We start from the raw sequence: 20,637 nt of genomic DNA, 5'->3' as shown, positions 1-20,637 counted from the left end.
TGTTTTTAAACTGACTTGTGCGTATAATTTATTCAGATGCAATTTGTAAAAAAAAGCAATTAAATGCAGTTCTACAAAAATTATAACAGAGTATTACTTGAGACCACTTTTTATTTAAAGTAATCATATTTTTATAACTACTTACATATAAAAATATCATGATGGTATAAAAAACATTTTCAAGGAATCTACATCGATCACATTTAGAAATTTGACTTTACTAACAAAGTAATGTAAAAACGATGAATTAATGTCAAGGATATGCCTGACATAGGTCTTTTAAAAATTATACAATAGAACGACATGTTTAAAAATGCGATATGATGCAAAAAGAAACATGTCTAAAATTTTCAAAAATCTAAAATTTTGCACAAGTTTTTAGAATTTACAATTTAAGTTATACCGAAAATAAGCCCTGTTTCCTATGTAGTGAATGTGTTTACAATGTTTTTTGCAGTAAATGAAAAAGTTGAAAAGGTTAATTTATATAAAATGTAAAAAAACTTTACAAACGAAATGAAGTGTATACAAAGAGTTAAATTGAATTTTTATATGTAAAACTTATTATCGAAAATACTTAACTGCAAAAACTATTTAGGTATTTTTATTTTAAAATACAAATTGAAATATTGCTCAAAGTATTGGCAAATAAATGTATCATAAAATGTTTTATAAAATATCATTGCGTGTACTAACAAGAGTATATATGAAGGGCTTATTGCAGTAACTCGATAAGCCAACCACCATCACAATTCGTTTTTATGTGTGTTTTTATTGTCTCAAAGAAGATTTTTACCATATTACGGTAAATTGGCGATATAAGGGTCGTGGCTCTTTTTTATTTTAAGCTATTTGTAAGAATTTTTATTTCTATAACTCGATATACCACATATATTGTTTATATTTTTTAAGAAAGTCCTCTACACAGAAAAAAATATTCAGTAATTTTTTTCAATAAAGACGTTAATCAGTATTAAATTTTAATTTAATTATATTTTTAATTGATGTGATTATTTTTTTTTTAATTGCTTTTTGAATTTTTAAAATGTTTAATATTTTGACATTTGTAAAAATAAAATAAAAAAGAAAAAACAGTTTAAAACTTTTGCATAAAAGAATTTTTTCATTCATACATACATACATACTTACATACATACATACATACATACATACATACATACATACATACATACATACATACATACATACATACATACATACTTCATGTATTTTAGTTATGTATAATAGATTTTTGTATATTTAATAAAAACAATTTACATAAATAATTATTTTTTAGTCGATATTTAAAGTTACAATAATTTAATCGAATTCATTAAAGACCTATTTGAAATATGCCACCAGTTCTAATTACACGAATTAATTACAATAATACTGTTTTAATTGAAATTTTTGCCACGTTTTTTTAAATTAACATTTTTAATTTTCAGTTAATCAATAGTATCATTTTGATGATTAGAACAAAACTTTTTTTAATTAATATGAGCAATTTCATAATTGAAATTCATTTTTAATTTTTTCTGTGTATAATGATGAAGATAAAAGCGGAACTTATAATTATTTGATTTGTTGTGATAAAACAAGATTAGACCAGTAAAATTCTACTAAGAAACAATTAATTTGGACAAAATCTCAAGAGATATAATTTTTTGAAATTGAAGTGGCTTATCATGTTACTACATAAAAATAATTTCATTTATAATTAAGTGCTTAACAAGTTCTTGCTGATTGGAAAATCTAATCATATCCAATAATCTTTATAAAAAATGTCACAATCATTAGCTTTTAAAATAGCATTACGCCTGTTACATAAAGTGCATAACCAAACTATTTTTGAACAATGGAATTGAAATTTCTTAAATCTAACATGCATCGAAATTGGTTCAGTTGTTCAAAATGATGATGTCGAAGTAGAATATCTACTAAGATGAATAGAAGCTGGATTATCTCAAATTTTTATCTGAATATTCAGTTTAAAACCCAATGTTTTTGTCATTCTATTTAATGTTTTTGTCATTCTATTTAAAATATTTTTTGCCTATACCATACAACAGGACCTGCCTTTTACAGCAGTAATGAAAAAGTAACTAAAAATATAACAATATATAAATTTCATATTGAAAATAAAATGTAGATATATTTTTTTTGTAGCAAGAATATGATAAGCCATTTCATATACACATTGGGGTGGTACAGTTGGTATGTTGGAAAAATAAGGTTCCCATGTTCCCGAATAAAATTAAAGTAAAGTTTCTCAAATTTGTTTGCTAACGTCGGTATTTGGTGAGCTAGTTCAAAGGATAAAAAGGTCATTCAAACACTGAAAAATTTACAATAATTCGTTTAAATTAATATATAATAATTAAATTTAAAAAATCTATATCAATTTTAAATAATTATTACAAATGATGTAATTTTTCCAAAAATGACAATATTTGTAATAATTTTGGATTCGAGTTCAAAATTGTGTTATATCATTAAAATCGCTTCTCAAAGACCTTTTGTGTAGTACTAAATGTTCATTTGTTTTATTTGTCAGATATATGAATAAAAAATCATAAAAACTTAAAAAACGACCTTGACCTTGATGATTTTAAAAAATGTTTCATAGAATAAAAAAAAATTGTATTTTCAATGGAAATATCAACAATTTCCTTTTTGGACCCACGCTAATATACATGTGTTTTAGTTCCTTATTAAATTCTAAGATGATGTAGTCCGTCGGTCTGTTTATTGAAATTACGATAGGGTCCGAACGAAAAGAGTTAGTGGGTTGAAATTTCCAACAAATTTTTCCTATAGTTAATATCGACCTTAATAAATTCCATAAGTCTTGTAGTAAATAAGCGATATATGTATATTTGTACTAAAAATTATACTTAAAGTCGTTAAATCATGTAAGTAATTTATTAAAATTTTTAATATTTTTTATGGTGTCCATATACATACGTAAGTATTCGTATGTACTTGGAAATACTAACCATAAATGAAAAAATATTTCACCACTTGATGCAATAAAAATCTGTCTTGTAATAAATAACTTGTGTTTTGAGTTTATATTCCTCGTGTTTTGCGTTATATTTCTCATGTTTACTGCAAAGCTGAAGATTTATATATTAATTTTTTTTTAAAATTAACATTAAATACAAAATACTTTGGTAGAACCGGCAATTTAAAAAGGGGAAATCATTTTACCTTTTAGGCAGTAAGGTTTGCAAATGAATTACTATAATGTAATAACTTATCTGGATTGACCCAACGACTTTATCGCTTATAAAAGCTGATATAACTTAAAACAAAAGAAATCAGACTGGCATGGTTTCAGAGAATTCAATAATCGCAAAATGGAGGGATGATCTTCAATGATCATACTGTTTCAGAATATACAAAGCAGAGAGAAAATTCAGTCAAATGCAGCGGCATCCGGCTTTATTTCTACTTAACGACTATACGTAGTGTGTTCGCACGTCACAACTATGGTAGCGAGATTAGTAGACGATGGCTTACGAAATACCAATAATGTCGACACATATATTGTCCAGCTTAATCATGACAGCAACAGATTGATGATTGAGGATATGAAGAATAAACTGTAAGAAAGGACTGCAATTTGAGCTCAGGAGTTTATAAGCTGTGGTCTCCAATGCAATGAAGTCATGACAGTGTTGCGATACAATTATTTGCGACCCTATAAGGGACTTCGCGTATATCTTTCCGGTTTTTATTGAGCACCATTGAGCATTTCTCTAAACTCCTTATACCATCACAAGGTATGAAATTATATTATGGCATCATTGTTCAGGGAAAACTCTGCTCATACCAGATTTACCACAGTGTTTTCCCTGTGAGTAGGCTTATTTAAGTGATTCGTGTTTATACGTCTCCAGGTGTTGTTTCCAACTTAACCGAGGGCATGCCCTCTGCGCGGTTGTAAACAAAAGTGATGTTTTCACATCTCGGACGTCAAGGACAACACGGATTTAACGTAATTCATCGACATTTTTGTGCCATTATGGTCATGGGAAAAATAATGCCGAATTATGCGAACTAGTGAATGGTTATCTCGGAGAAATATAAAGTTTATAGCAACACTCTTCGCCACAGGGATGAAGAAGGTAATCATATTGGATGGATCCTAAATACCTAACCGAGAACTGTGAACTATCTAAAAGTTTTGTGGGTCACCTTCACAGTCTGTGCTGTGGGCTGTATGAAGATAACCTCAGATCACAACCTACACGAGGAAACGAAGATCCTCCCAGTCAAGAAACAAAATGTCATACTGACTAAAATCATCCCCCTAGGATGTCACTAAAGGGAAAATCCCAACATTTATATCCAAAAGATTGTAACAATCTCAATGCCTACTGGTACCGTATAGACCATGCTGTCCCAATATATATCCAGCATGATGTCAGGCTCACCATGTTACCAATCGCATAATCAACTGTCGTTAACTTCTCTTAGCCCAATCAATTTCTGAACATATCCCGTAGGAGTAGCCCAATTGCTTCTTTTGGATCTTAATATAGAACTTCCGAATAAAATTATATCCGGGACTCATAAACCAATTTTTCCCAATATATGTTATGAGTCCGAGTCAGAGCCTGATAAAATAACACTTCTAAGTGGATAGTCAAATCGTACAGGAGGGAATATTTATTTATCTTTTAATAAATAATACCAGAGATATTAGCAAAAAACGACCTACTCCTGTAATGTAATTAACTTTTTCTTAAAATGCCATGCCCAACATCAATTAAAACTACAAATTAAACTACATACATATTTAAAAATTCCCTTGACACATTACACTTTTAATTATAAGCATTACAACATTTTATTAAATTCTTTAAATATATATTAGTTGATGTGTTTTATTTTTAACATCCAACATCGTGCCACGTATTATAGTGGCTTGTAAGGTTGATAACTTCTATATATCGAAAAACAATTTTCAATAAAATCTTTAACATTTTTTCATTTTATTTCTTCGTGAAAAAATCCACACTTAAACCATATAATTAAATTATATTATTGGAATCCTTACAATTTCCTTTATTATTATGTTTAATTAACTTTGTTCAGTGGCAATGTTTTGTCTTTTTTTAATTTTTTTTTTGTTTTTCTTAATTGTAAAATACGTTTTTATTGCACTGCATAATATTAAATATCTTTAGCTTTTGCATGAACAATATGTAGGTTTTCCAGGTTTTTGAGAATTTTGTAAATTGAGAAAATATTATTAATTTGTTAAATACATCGAAATAAGTTTCTAAGACCATTAACTCATGTACCAAGGAATAAATGAATTAAACATTTAAATACAAATAACTGTGAGATTTTGAATAACCATTGTAACCCTGAGCTTGACCCGTCTAAGTTTCTAAGAGCATTAACTCATGTACCAACGTCCGAATAAAACTTATTAGTTTGAATTGAACATTAGCAGAAAACTGTCCAAAATTCTTAGTATCAGAAAAACTATCTGCAACATATTACAATATGTGATAAAAACAAGTAATATTTCTATATTCGACTGTGGCGAATCTTATATACCTTTCACCAAGTATGTTTTAAAAAACAGTTTTTATTTATTTTGTATATCTGCACACATGTCACACATAACATACACACAAACAAATATAAACTGTAGCAGAAAGAAATATTAACTGTAATACCACCGTCAAACTGTATTACCACCCTCAAACAAATATGAGCTGTATTACCAACACATTACTGCTTTATCTCCTTGTTCTTGTTATACCCACTTACCTTCGTGAGAACAGAACAGCATGCAAACATACAAAAAAATACACAGCTAAATAAAACAAAATACATCTCCTCACGCACATGTACATCTTTATCCAATTCACAGTGTTGTTGTTGCTTTTTTAACAAAGCATGAAAAAATGTGTCTTTTTTGATGAAATTTCAAGGGGTTGTCTCGGATTTTTGCTCATATCTCCGTTATTTATAGACCGATTTTGCTGATTTTAAATAGCGATCTTCTCGAAAGCATGTCTAACTGAATTATTGTAGATTCGGATCTCGCCGATATCTGGAGGCCTCTAAAAACTGATTTCAACAAACAGACAGACGGACACGGCTTAATCGACTCCGCTATCTATAAGGATCCAGAATATATATATACTTTAAAAGGTCGGAAAATTATATTATAGAAATTACAAACGGAATGACAAACTTATATATACCCTTCTCACGAAGGTGAAGGGTATAAAAAAACAATTAGATAAAAATAACTGTGAAATTTTGAAATTTTCCTTCTGTCTGAGAATCAAACAAATTCGTTATAAACCCAAACAATAATATTTATAAAAATCGAAATTAAATTTAATCAAACGATTGTTAAGAAAAAAATTGAGCATATTTTTTTCTGTCTACTGACATATATTGCCAAATATGGGAAATGATAATATTAAAAGTGTCAATATATTCTACAAATTTTCTGAAAACCCTATCGTTATGGTTGCAATGTTGCATACAAAAATTCAGCATGCGTATGCCGAAAACGTAAACAAACTTTAATGATTTTTATTGCTAGAAATAATCATTAAATAATGTTCAATTTAAAAATGGCTGTATACGAAAGGAACAAAAAGGAGGAAAAACCGAGCGCGTGTAAATAAAAATGCGTGCTTGTTTGTATGTGTTTTATGCAATGAAAGTTCAACAGACAAGCGGCATTAGCATACCTGCAATTCGAGGCAGATGATTAAAACTAGAGACTATAATATTAACTTAAAATCTCTAGAGTTAAGGAGATCTGATGTGAATATCTTTTTGAGGTTTACATCTCAAATTCCGACCAGACAATTTAGGGACACTAAAGTGAGAACTAACTTCCGACTTGATTTGTTGGTGATTTAACGATTGTATTGCTTTTTGCGTTTAAAAGAACTCTTTATAAAAAGAATACATCAGGTATATATAAAACTGTTGGTATGTGAGCAGCTACTTACATACATATAAATACATGCAGTTGCCAGTTTTGTTTAACCACTCAAGTCATTCTCTTATGTAATTTGTAAAATGCATGACAAAGAATGTACGTGTATATGTTTTTTTTACACCTACACTGAAAATAACTCAGGCCTAACTTTACCACAAAATAATTTTCGTAATATTTACGAATATGTCGTGCATAATACGAAATATTATTCTAATTTTACAAAAGTAAAAGTATACAATTTTATTTGTTTGCATGTGACACTTAACAAAAGAAAGTAACGCCAACAAATTTTTAACCTTTAGATAATTGTAAACTTTACTTAAGGACTGAGTCCCTCTGAATTCATATCTGGACTTTGGTCTTTTTTTGTACTTTCATTAAATGTTGAAGGTCAATTTTGTCGGCTTTAAAATAAAAGCTTTTAATGTAACACACCATGCATTTTTCTTTTTCATGATACCATAACCTGATTTAGTCGGATTCGAATTATGCGCTGTTCAATCCTTTAGAAACAGTCTAACTTGGTCTCAGAATTTCGAATTTTATTTTTTTCAAATTGTGTAGGCCTGTGCTTTTTCTTTCAGTGTACATGAATATAATTACATGAATTAACTCACAATATAATTGTTGTTTGTAGCATATACTCAGTGAAAATTAAATTTATTAAAAACATTCAACAAATTGGCTGAATTCTGCTTTTAATGTTTAACAAAGAAATAAAATGTTAAAAGATTTCAATGAATAAATGAAATGAGCATTTGATAGGTTTTAATGTTCAATTTATTTCTTATGTTGTATTAATTGTAATAACATACGATAATTATTTTACGAAAAATACCAATTATGTAAGAATTTTTTTTATGAAATTCGTTAAAATGTCACAAACATTGGCAAAATATTAAGAGACATAAATTTCATTGAGAGATCAATAAATGTTTGTGACCTCAATTTTATGATATATTGATATTGTCATTGCTTATGTTAGACATGTAAGCTCATATACCTAAAAACTTATATTAAAGGTTCTTATTAAAGACTAATACGGTATAGCCATGAACGTCCTTCTATATATTTAGTACTAAAGGATCGAATATAACGGTCCATAAAATATTCAAATGGGTCCGCTTTTCATAATTAATATAAAATTTAACCAACCCAATATAATATTCTAACATGTTTTTTTTTTTTTTGAAAATAAAATGCATTTTTTTCTCAAAATAAAAACATCCCATTTAAACATTACATTTAAGTAGTTGCTTAATGTGTCATTACAAACTTGTTTCGGCGTTTTGACATGTAAATCCTCTAATGTTCTCCCAGTGTTTATCAACTTCAATTCCATATCAAATACGCGTAAAGACATCTTATTTATAAGTGATTTTCTTGAAAAGAAAACTTTTTATTTTTTCTACTTATCTTTAGTTTCTTTCTATTTACGTCAATCTCCTTATCATCATAAAATCATTGTCAATATGTGTTGCTATACGATATATCTATTTTCCATCTGTCTCATGTGTTTAGTGTGTAAAGTTACTGGCAAAATATGGTTTGAAACACAACACAACTGTTGTTGACTATCAGTTAATATTGCACAAAATTACAGGCATTCACAGATGCACATAAAAAAGACAGACAATTGCATACGTGTATTCAATATGATTGCATAATGTATATTTATAAAACAATACAACCCTGCAATTCGGAACGACCTGGTGACATTTTTTTCATTTTTAAAACCATTATAAATAATTTAAAGTTATTATTTTAGTGGACGAAATATAGATATAAGTTATCTGAACAAATTATATCTAAAGGAAATACATTAACTTAAAACATTGTTGGAATATAAATGTTTTTGATTTTGGCCCCAGTACTTATCAATGTATCATTATCAAAATTGTAAGCGAATTTTAAGCACTAAGTTTAAGAGTTAAAGTACTGCATGTAGGTTGTTATTAAAAATTTTACATTTAGGTTTTAATAGATACATACAGCTATGTATAACAAGTAAGAATATCATATTTTGCAATACCATCAAACCATATGCCGTAAAAGTAACGCTCCCCTCAATTATGAACCGAAACAATAATGATCGTCATGTGTTGAAGGGGAAAAAAATGTTGGTTAGGTTCAATTATGAACATGTCCCCATACAATTTGATAGAGAGATTTTAGTTCGTATAGGACTTGTTTATTTCGAATTACGTCGTTATACTTGAACTTTTGACTATAAAAACTGTTCCCACTTCTATTGGGGCTATACGAACGTGAACCGATATTGGCCATTTACAAAACCACCTCTTTATGTTCGTACTCTATCGTGCTTTCAACATACAGACATACAGACAGGTCTTTATCTGTTGAATTTGATAAATTTACGTATTTTCTTTAATAAATATTGTATCATTTCAAAAATAAATGTTGAAAACATGAATCCTATAGAAGAATTTATTAAAGAAAATCTTATGTCTCCCTTTTTTCCGTTTTTATCCAATTTATCCAATTTTACTGGAAACAATAATATGATTACTTGAAGCCATTATATGATTACATGAAACCATAATGTGGTTGCTTGAAACTACAATATGATGGTACAACATCATATTATGATTAATAAAACTATATTATGATGAAATATTTGGACTATATTTAAACGTAATATTATATGTTATTATACTAATAATGATCATAATATTAAATTTCTTGATAGTAAAAATGATCATAATATGCTTTAACTTTAACCATAATTCTAACCATAATATGTTGTTCTTAGATATGATTACCACATATGTATTTGTAAATAATCTTTGAGAAAATTAAGATTAAATTAAGATATTTAATATATTACCAATTAGTTATATCAAAATTAGTACTGCAGGGAGGTAGACATCAATCTTAAATATTTGCCATTTTATTAAATACAAATATTTTGATTGAAACTAATATAGGACAGTCTAAAATTTATACCCTACAACACTATAGTGGGGAGGGTATTATGCGTTTGTGCTGATGTTTGTAACACCGAAAAATATTGTTTCTAGACCCACCTTAAAGTATACCAATCGGCCTACTAAATCACTTTCTGAGTCGATTTAGCTATGTCCGTCTGTTCGTCCGTCCGTCTGTCTGTCTGTGTGTTCATGTAAACCCTATGCGCACGCTACAGGTTAAAATCGGTCCATAATTTCGCCTAGCCCCCTTACAACCGTACCGCCCGATTCGGGTTTTCAGGCTCATAATTACGTTAAATGTTCTATTGTGTCAACAAATATCTGCAAAACTTAGCTTTATAGAACGATAAATGACACTTCTAATTTTTATAGCGATCGGACCTCATTTGACACTAGCCCCCATACAAACTCCCTTCAGAAAATGCCTTAGAGTTCAAAATTCACTTATAATTTCTAATAAAACGATTAAAATCTACATAAGGTCGACGTGAATTCCTCTACCAAAATTTATAAGGATAGGCCCATATTTACCCTTACTCCCTTATGAGCCCTCTTGTAGAAAAACTCTTATCTTTGTCAATAATACGTAAAAATATTACACAGTACGGTTAAAGAACAAACTAAATGCTTTATTTTTTAAAATTATCCACTTTTTTAACATACTGACTGGTGAAGGGTATCATATAGTTGGATATGTCCAACTATACATTCATACTTCTTTTATTCTATACTTATGCACCTTAGTCTGTATTTGTGCATCTGGTTTACCTTTATAAAATTGTAAATTGACACAGTAGATAAAAAGGAACAAATTGCCAGATATTTTTTTTCAAATATTATTTAGAACAAAAAACACATCAAATTATATTCATTTGATATATTTATATTATTATATATACAAAATATCATTATACAGATTAAGATATTTTATTTACAAACCAATTATTTATATAATAATTTTAAAAATCAAATACAAAACACACAGTTTGAATACTAATATACGTTTAAGTAATTTGCAATTCCCAAGTATATAAATTAATGCCACTGTGATTGTCTAAATGTAAAAGTATTTTCATTGAAATGTGAATGACTCGATAAGGTAACATCCTTTTTTATACATTTATACATGTGTTCTTGACAATATTTTGTCAATTTATTCAACTACTTGTCTACAAGTGGCAAAGTAACTTTGTTTTTTAATAAAACCACACATGTACCCAGCCATGTAGAGACAATCACATTTACAAATTTAGCATTCGTACATTAAACCTAGTATTTTCATAATTTCGTATATAAGACTTTTTTTGGGTATTCAATAGTCTATACTAAAAACTAGTTTATTGTCCAGACTATAATCTTGATTATTAACTAGTTGAACTATAGTATCATATACAAACTATTCTACAGTCTTAAGTATAGTTTAGTTTATTGTCTGGACTTTAGTCTAGTCTAAAGTTTGAACTTTAGTTTATAGTTCGGACTGTAGTCTAGCCCAAAACTAAAATATATTATAATCTGGACTAGATTCTGGATATTGTGTATAAAATAATTTGAACTTATATATAGTCTATACTATAATCTGGTATATAAATTGGTCTGTTATCTTTTCTATAGTCTTTCAATCGTTGTGACAATCAGCACTATAATGATAAACCCTAAAGTTCTTGACATCTTTTGGTATGTATCAAACCTCAACTGTGACAACCATGTGTGTCAAATGTGTTCTATTTAAATACATGAGTTGTGTGCAAAACAGGGACTAAATGAAAATACATGTATACATTTACCCATATGTGTGCTTGTACGGAACTTATTGAATAACTTAGTATGTGTGCTTAGTTTGTGTGATTTTATTTTTCAAAGAAATCAAGTTTATAATTTATGTTAATGATATTAGAAGTTTAGGAAAAAAATATTATACAAAAAAAAATCATAGTAACTGTATGTATGTGTGTGGTTGTACTAGGATGTGTTTGTTGCAAACTCTTATGTACTTGTATTTAAGACACTTTTAAAATGCATGTATTCAAGATTCCACTTGACTTATATTCTATACACAAACATGATACATCATATGTAATCAAGTTTAAATGATACTGTTGGTATAGTTACATGCAGTAATATCAGGTAAGTATTTGCAATTCGTTTCTTTTTCATTTATTTTAAAGTTTATTGCTTAGAAATAATATGGCAAAATTAAAAATAAAAAAGTATGTATAATATATATGTTTTAAACAAAGTAAAAGTAAATAAAGGTGTATTTTATTACATTTGCCAAAGACGTATGAGCAACTTGTAATTGTAATTTGAAATTCATATATCACTCATACGTCAAGGTGAATTTTCATATAGAATGCAACAACGTAAAAAGAAACATGTTTGAAACATTAAGGATTGTGGAAGAGAATGAAACAAAATGCTAAAATAAAATGCAAAATATGATAAAAGTTTAAATTGATGTATTTTTTATTCGCCTACGAGTGTCTGTCTGTTTATCTGACATATCCATAGAATTTATACAGAATAATAAATATGAATATGTATGATAGCATAATTTTTCAATAACAATAATGAAAAGTGATTAATTATGCAGAGCGACTTATTAAATCTTAGGTAAGAGAATGGATAAATTCATTCAATAAATCATACAATAACAATGTAAAAAATAAATTTATAAACTTTCGAACTCGAGGGATCAACTCCAAATACTGAATATTCTGCTAAATATAAAAATATTGCAAAAAGTTATATTAATGTACTAAAATATATTTTTCTCACATCCAACACTTTTGATAATTTAATTAATATTCCGAAATATAATGTTTACGTATGTGATTAATTTGAAGTGGTAGACAAAGTTTTACCGTTCTATGAACAACTTTTTTTATTTGCTGCTATTAAAACAGCTAATTTTCGCTACAAATTCAGTTTTGAAAACGATGTCAATTGCAGTTGAAAAGAGATGAGTTTAAAAAAATACTTTTTGAAAGCAAAAAAGTTAAAAAGTTGAAATTACTGAAATAAATTCATGACAAAAATGGCTTATATATGAAGGATAAATTGCTTAAATTTTCTAAACTTTTCTTTTGATAACATTTTGTATGAAACAACATGATCAGATTCTGAAAAATTTTGTTAAACATTTTCTACAGGAAGAGTTGATCAGATTCTGAAAACTTTTCTGGAGGTTGATAAGAATCTGATATCAGATTCTTTTTTATAAAAATAGACAAAAGTTTTTAGATTCTAACAAAGTTTCTTCAAAAAAAGTTTCTTTAAATCTGACAACTTTTTAATAGAAAAACAAGTAAGAGTGCTATATTCGGCTGTGCCGAATATTATATAGCCTTCACCATAATGCATTTTAAACATATTAGTTTTAAAAATCTTTTCCCGACTACATTATTATTACACCAAAAGCAAAACAAAATGAACAACAACACTAAACGAAATAAAAGAAAAAACAAAATACACAAGGCATCTAAACCAACAAACATCTAAATATACATAACGAAATACACAGAAAAACAAAATAAACAACGCAATAAAACCAACTTCACAAAGACAAAACAAAAACAAAATACACAACTCAATGACGACAACAGCATCCAAATATACAAAACAAAATACACAGCAAAATGCATCTACACACACGTGTACACCTTTTTCTAATATACAGTGTTGTTGTTGCTTATTTAACAAAGCATGAAAAAAATATGACATTTTTTGATGAATTTTTTAGAGGTTGTCTCGGATTCTTACTCATATCTCCGTTATTTACTGACCGATTTTGCTGATTTTAAATTCTGCTTTTGATTCGGATCTCGCCGATATCTAAGGTCTTCTAAAATCTGATTTCAACAGACAGACGGACAGACAGACGGACATGGCTCAATCGATTCCGCTATCTATAAGGATCCAGAATATATATACTCTATAGGGTCAAAAAATTATATTAAAGAAATTACAAACTTTTATATACCCTTTTCACGAAGGTGAAGGGTATAATTAAACAGATTATGACATCTTTTTTATATAAAAAATTGCTAAGATTCACACGATTTCTCTATAAAAATAGTTGCTCAGATTCAGACAACTTTTCTATAAAAAAAGTTGCTCAGATTCTGACAAATTTGCTATAGGAAAATTTGTTTCGATTCAGACAAATTTTCCATTACCCAGATTCTGACAACTTTCCTATGGAAAAATTTGCTCAGATTCTGACTACAGAAAAGAATTAAAAACTGCTCGGATTTTACCAACTTTTCTACGAAAGAAGCTGCTCAGTTTCTACCAACTCTTTTGTTGAAAACTTTTGTTTAGAAAAAGTTGTTAAGAAAAGATGACTTAAAAACTTTTATGTTTGTAAGGTGATATTCATTATTAACACTCTGATAAAATACTTTACAATTACCCTCAAAAATATTCACAATATCAACACATAATTATCATGAAAATAAAAACGAATAATGTACAAATAAAACATTAAATTTAAAGAGAAAATTGTTAACATTTATAAGGTTTAACAAATTTTCTGTACTAACACGTGTTTATTGTTTTTAAAGGCACATATGGTCCTTTTTAAAATAAAATTAAGATAAAATTTAAATTGACATTTTGAAGTACCCAATACATTTTTTTTTCTTGCTTTTCATATTGAAATCATTTACTCGTTCATTTTCCTACTACAACATACACATAGAATTCCATTTTAACAATTTCGCTTTATTGAGAAACCACAACAACAATAATAATAATGACAATAAAATGACATAAACTTACCGATAACATTAAGTTGAAATGCCATCGAAATTTTTGGTTCGGTATTCACCTGGCACTCATATATACCGCTGTCACGTGCTTGCGGAGATTTTACATGCAGCGTCCATTCACGGGAATCTTTTGATTCTGTCACCTACAGCAACAATAATGAAATACAGAAAGAATAAACACTGAGGTTAAGTATTTAAAATAACGATAAATATAACATATAATTTTATGTAAATATTACTGAATATAAAATATGAAAACACTTACATTCCTTTAAGATTTTTATAAGTAATAAAAATAATACCATAACAAACAAAAATTATACAGAAGAAAATAAATCTTTGGGAAATAAAAAGATCTCTCAGGTTGTTTTAATGAACATAAATCATTGAATATAAAAAATTTGCCACAACAAGGTTAGGGGGTAATGATTAATTGAAATGTAATTGTAATTGGAGCTATACCAAATATAATTACTTTATTTGTAATTTTTATTGAAGTTCCATATAATTTGTAATTAGTTTTGCCTTATTAACAATTACATGTAATTGTAATTAGTAAACTTCGATTACAAGTAATTGCAATTAATAAACTTAAATTACAACTTTAACTATAAGTAATTGTAATTATAAGTAGTTGTAATTAGTTATTGCTCAATTACATATTACAAGTAATTGATCATCTAATGAATTACTTTGTAAAATCATTACCCATGCCTGACTACAACATATAACATCAAGTGCAAAAAAAAACATACAAATTACTCCTTGAGAATGATTTCGGTGGTAGTGAACTTGGAATCTAATAAAAAGGACATCCGTCCTATGATAAGCCTGTGTACAAATCCTCACTTCTACAGGTCTTTTTGCACTTTTAAATCATAGAGGACTTTACTACAAAAAAGATGTCTAAATCAGAGAGAAAATTAACTTAAAATCTTTTTACTAAACATTTTACCAGGAAGTCGGATGATATTAATAAAAGTGCAAACTTTTTCCTTCCATTTTCTCTACCTACTTTACAGAACGTTAGCAAGACAAGCAAGCAAACTAAAGATAATCAACTTTATTCCTCATTGTAGATTATAACCTTCTGTTTAATTGACCTCATTACATATTATTTATGATAAATAAATAAACCAACATGTAAAAATGTATTTTATATGCATGAGTATTTTCTGAATTCTTCAAAATTACATTTTACCCAATTTATTGTGTAAATTTTAACGCAACCAAGAAACAAAAAAAAAACACATCAAAATAAAGGACAGAAAATAATGAATAAAATTGTAAAATTGCATCCATCAAATACAAGCCAAAATACTGAACTGTCATGATGAAATTTTATTATGCACATGTGTGATATAAAAATCCATTCATCCATCATGGACAATTAATGAAATTGAGTAATTTCAATATAGTTGAAAACGGAAATGAGAGTAAAATGAATTTCATCACTAAAAACGAAGAAAAACACTGGCGCACAGAAACATTCTTTTTTACATACAAACACCCAAAATAAACGAACACATCAGCATATTAATCGCTAACGTTAACATCATCATGACGATCATCGTCAGCAACATAATCATCCGTTCATCAATGTATGCAAATTTAAGGATAAAATAAGTGTACTTGTGTGTAGGATATGAAATTGTTGCGGGTGTATGAGTTTATTTGTGCATGTAAAATATTTTCATGCCTGATGATTGTAATTGTATGTATTTGGTTGTTTGTTCTTGGGAAATGGGTGTATGTGAATATGTTTATCAAAATATATACATATATGTAAAATAAACAGCATTATATATGTATGAAAATAACGACAATTTTTCATATTAAGGTTGTTAAAGGGACTGCAAATAGTAGCAGTAGAAAAACTTCACACACACGAAAATTATTATTATTCACTTACCTGAAATCGTTTGTCAGACGTGTAAGTGGCTGTGCCAACAGTCAATATATGCAGATCACGTTTGCGTATCCAGGAAACCTGTAAAATATTGAAATATTTTTTATAAACCATTTTCAAGGGCTTTTATTTTAAATAAATTGTTATAAATATTTCATTAAGAACAATAGGGGTATTTTTAAAAAAACAAAAATCTAACACTTGTGGCAATAAATTATACTATAGAATTTATTTTTGTTCTAAAAATTATTACTGTTATTGGTCTGAATAAAAAAAACTCATTTGAAATGTTGTCTGAAGTTGTTGTTGAACTCTTTCAGATAAAGTATTTTTGTATTTTAATACAAACAACTTCCTCTATAGAAAAATTCTTTGAATAAGAGTCATATTTTCTATTTAAAAGTTGTCTGAATCAGAGCAAATTGTTTATTTAAATAAGTTTGTTTGACTTTAAGCAACCTTTTTTCAGAAAAGTTGTCAGAAGCAGAGCAACTTATTCTGCAGAAAAGTTATAAGAATCAGAGCAACTTCTATAGAAAAGATGTCAGAATCTGGGCAACTTCTTTACCTGAAAAATATTGTTTTATTCAAAGCTACCTTTTTGCAGGAATATTAACTTTTTCTATAGGAAACTTGTCTGAATTAGACTAACTTTTTCTATAGAAAAGTTGTTAGATTCAGAGCAACATTTTCTATAGAAAAGTTTTTAGAAAGAGAACAACATCTTTAAAGAAAAATAGTCAGAATTAGCGCATTTTGTATATCTGAATGAGATCGCATTTTCTATAGAACAATTTTTTGAAAGTTGTTACAATCACAGCAACATTTTCTATAAAGAAAGTTGTCTGAATGAAACTAACTTTTTCTATGGAAAATTGTTAGAATCAGAGCAACATTTTCTATAGAAAAGTTTTTAGAATTAGAACAACTTCTTTAAATAAAAGTAGTCAGAATCAAGGAAACATGTATATTTGAATGAGATTAATTTTTCTATACAAAAATTGTTAAAATCAGAGCAATATTTTTTTATAGAAAAGTTATCTTAATCAGATTATTTAAAGTTCTCTGAATAAGAACAGTTTTTTACAGAAACTTCAGATATAAGATGTTCGTACATAATAATGTATATAATATTTTCTGAGTCTTAAAAATACTTAGCAGGAGTTTATAAATAAACCTAAATTTAATTTAAACTTTTTATAAGTAATAACCATAATGTTTGGACATACCTAAAAATAGATATAAAATATTATGAATGACTTTATGTATGTATATATAACACCCACAATGAATACATAACAGCACTAAGAAAATGTGTCGGCTTTATATATAAATATTTAACAAGCAAAACATTTCATTTTAAATTATCTAAGAGTACAAACAAAAACCTCTTTACTTGGGTTGCGGTTTAACTTACCGATTTATCATCCAGCCTATCGACACGACATTTAATTATCGCCTCTGTGTGACCAGTGCGAGCTGTTATATTACGTGGCATACCAAAGTCAAAGATTGGCATTGAATTTGTTTCGGTATTATGTGTCATCACATCGATACCATCTAGCCCCATGGCAGTAGAGTCATAAGATCCCAAAACATTATTACTATTATGCAGATGAAGATGATTGCCTAGACTAAAGGCACTGCTGCCCACACCGACCGCACCGCCGGCCGCAGCTACAAGCATTTCCTCTTCAACAGCCATAAGATTTTGACTCGTATCAACGGCTACTGTTAGGTCGCCATCAATGATTGAAAGACTTTGAAAGGTGTGATTATACGTGGTTTCAAGTGCCATTCCATGACTAAAGGATGTTGGTTGAGTTGTTGAGTGCTGCTGCTGTTGCTGCCTTTGCTGTTGGTGGTATAGTTGTAGTTGTTGGTCTCTTTCGTGTTGCTGGTAAACTGGCAATGATTCAGTTTGAATTTGAGGTTGAAAAATATGATTGCTCTTGTCCTCCTCCATTTCATTCTCCAGTGGTTCTTGTTCTACTTCACGACTTAAATAAGACTGTGGCTGATGATGATTGTATGCTTGCGGTAACTGTTGTAGTTGTTGTTCTGATATTTGTTCTGGCGGGTGTTGTCGTTTGTACTGCCTCCCATTTAACCTACCATCCGCACTACTTGGCATTATTACTTGTTTTACTACATCAGCTACTGTTTCTGCCTCTCCAATCGAACTTGCCACCACATCTCTTCTTGATACTGATGCGGCGGAAGTTTCAAGTACTGGTAAAGAAAAAACATGAAATGAAAAAAATTACCGGAAAACGTTAATTTATTGAGGGAAAAACAGAAAATTATATATAAAAAAGGCTTTAATAAAATACTAAAAGGAAAGAAATGAAGAAAACTATTTATTTTTGTGAGACTGAGCACACTGTTGGCAGTAGTGAATGCTCATTTGTGTGAGTATCCTTTTCTATATATTTTGTTTAAAGGATGGGCTTTTTAATGTTTTATTCCGTTATTCTTTACAGCGCCTTTTAAATTTACTTTTTATAATAAAGTTTTCCGCATTTTTTATGAAAGTGATTTCTTTTGCACTAAGGAAGTGGTAGATATTAAATACAGTGAAGAACTTATAAATATACGTATATTTTAAAATATTTAAATTAAACAAAATTTCACTTGAAAGTAAATCTCATTTGCACAATCTGAATTATATACACGTCTTTGTTAATTTGTGCAACATTATATAAATCTGATCAACTTATTCTATAGAAAAGTTGTTAGTTTCTGAGAAACATTTTACATAGAAAAGTTGTCACTTCATGTTAAATATAATCGTTGTCAATTACTGTGCAACTTTTCATAAAACCAGGTTGTTAGTATCTAAAAAATTGTTTCTAATGAAAAGTTTAAAGTGTTTGAACAACATTTTTTAAAGAAAAGTTATGGTGGTGTGTCATAATGTCCAGTGACATAATGTCCATAGATCTTATGACACACTATTAAGCGACATAATGTCCATGGACATTATGGCATTTTTTTTTTTTTTTGATGTCATAATGTGGACAATGTGACACTTTTAAAACAGAAATGTATTGGAAAAGCTGTTTAAAATTTAAGAGAGGAACACTTTTATCCCGAAAAGAGTTGCTCCTAAATTTGGTGTATTTACATTTTGGACTCCTATTAAAAAGTGTCCTCGATAGCAGGCCATCGGCCGGGCGCAGGGGTTTCAAACTCTGGAGTATTTCGAACACCGGCTTCGCTAAATTAAGCCTTTTTTGATAAATGGACTCTTTGAAATGCTTGGACTTTATGTCCCATTGCTCGTGGACATTGTGACACTTTTGAAATTGTTATAACGTCCTTTCACATTATGATTCAATTTAGTGTGTCATAACTTTTCGTTTACATTTCTACGTGAAATTCCATTTTTACTGCTATATATTTTTCTGGGTTATATTTTCAGTTAGTTTTTATTTATTCATTTAAATAAATAATGAACATTGTAAAAAGTGTTGAAAATTTTCAGAAGAATTTAAAAGAAATACAATAGTGAAAAAACAAACTTAAGTGGCTTTTGTTTTTAAAGAAAACTAAACATCTGAAGGTTTCAAAGGATGCCCTTTTAACGGGCAAGAATGGCGGTCAACAAGTACGAATAAAACAAATTGTATAAGAAATTACTGGGTATTATAAGTGGTTAAGGAATCAGCGATTAAACTATTTTTTACTTTAATAGTTGAATGAGCTATTTGACTGTGTATTTATAATTGAAAGTATTTATAATTGAAAGTTTTTACCGCAATTTTTTTAATTAAAATTTCGCAAGTGGAATTGATAGAATATTGTTTTAATAAATGTTTTATCTTTAGTTTAACAAAAAATATTATATGAATTTCAGTTTTAATTATGTTCTTTGTTATGTTTTCAATAAATAATAATTGCATACGTTTCAAATTTACTTTTCTCGATACTTATACTATGAGTAGCAATTTAATAAAACTTTGTTGGTTTCTTAGTAAAATCTTATTTAATTTAACACTTAAGTATGTTGTT

General features: G+C 28.4%; 1 protein-coding gene across 1 annotated transcript in view; it reads right to left on the bottom strand.

The window, feature by feature from the left end:
• LOC111675536 overlaps positions 1 to 20,637 on the bottom strand; it is a 213,805-nt gene that overhangs the window by 23,223 nt on the left and 169,945 nt on the right. The window contains exons 2-4 of the mRNA XM_046952243.1: positions 18,041 to 18,855; positions 16,627 to 16,704; positions 14,725 to 14,857 (exon numbers count right to left, since the gene is read on the bottom strand). Coding sequence (XP_046808199.1) covers positions 14,725 to 14,857; positions 16,627 to 16,704; positions 18,041 to 18,855 — 1,026 coding nt within the window. The remainder of the gene's footprint in view (positions 1 to 14,724; positions 14,858 to 16,626; positions 16,705 to 18,040; positions 18,856 to 20,637) is intronic.

This window comes from Lucilia cuprina, chromosome 2 (assembly GCF_022045245.1).
Source record: "Lucilia cuprina isolate Lc7/37 chromosome 2, ASM2204524v1, whole genome shotgun sequence".
Taxonomy (NCBI): Eukaryota; Metazoa; Arthropoda; class Insecta; order Diptera; family Calliphoridae; genus Lucilia; species Lucilia cuprina.
Note: the sequence above shows the minus strand (reverse complement) of the source record. Positions and strands in the feature narration are given on the sequence as shown.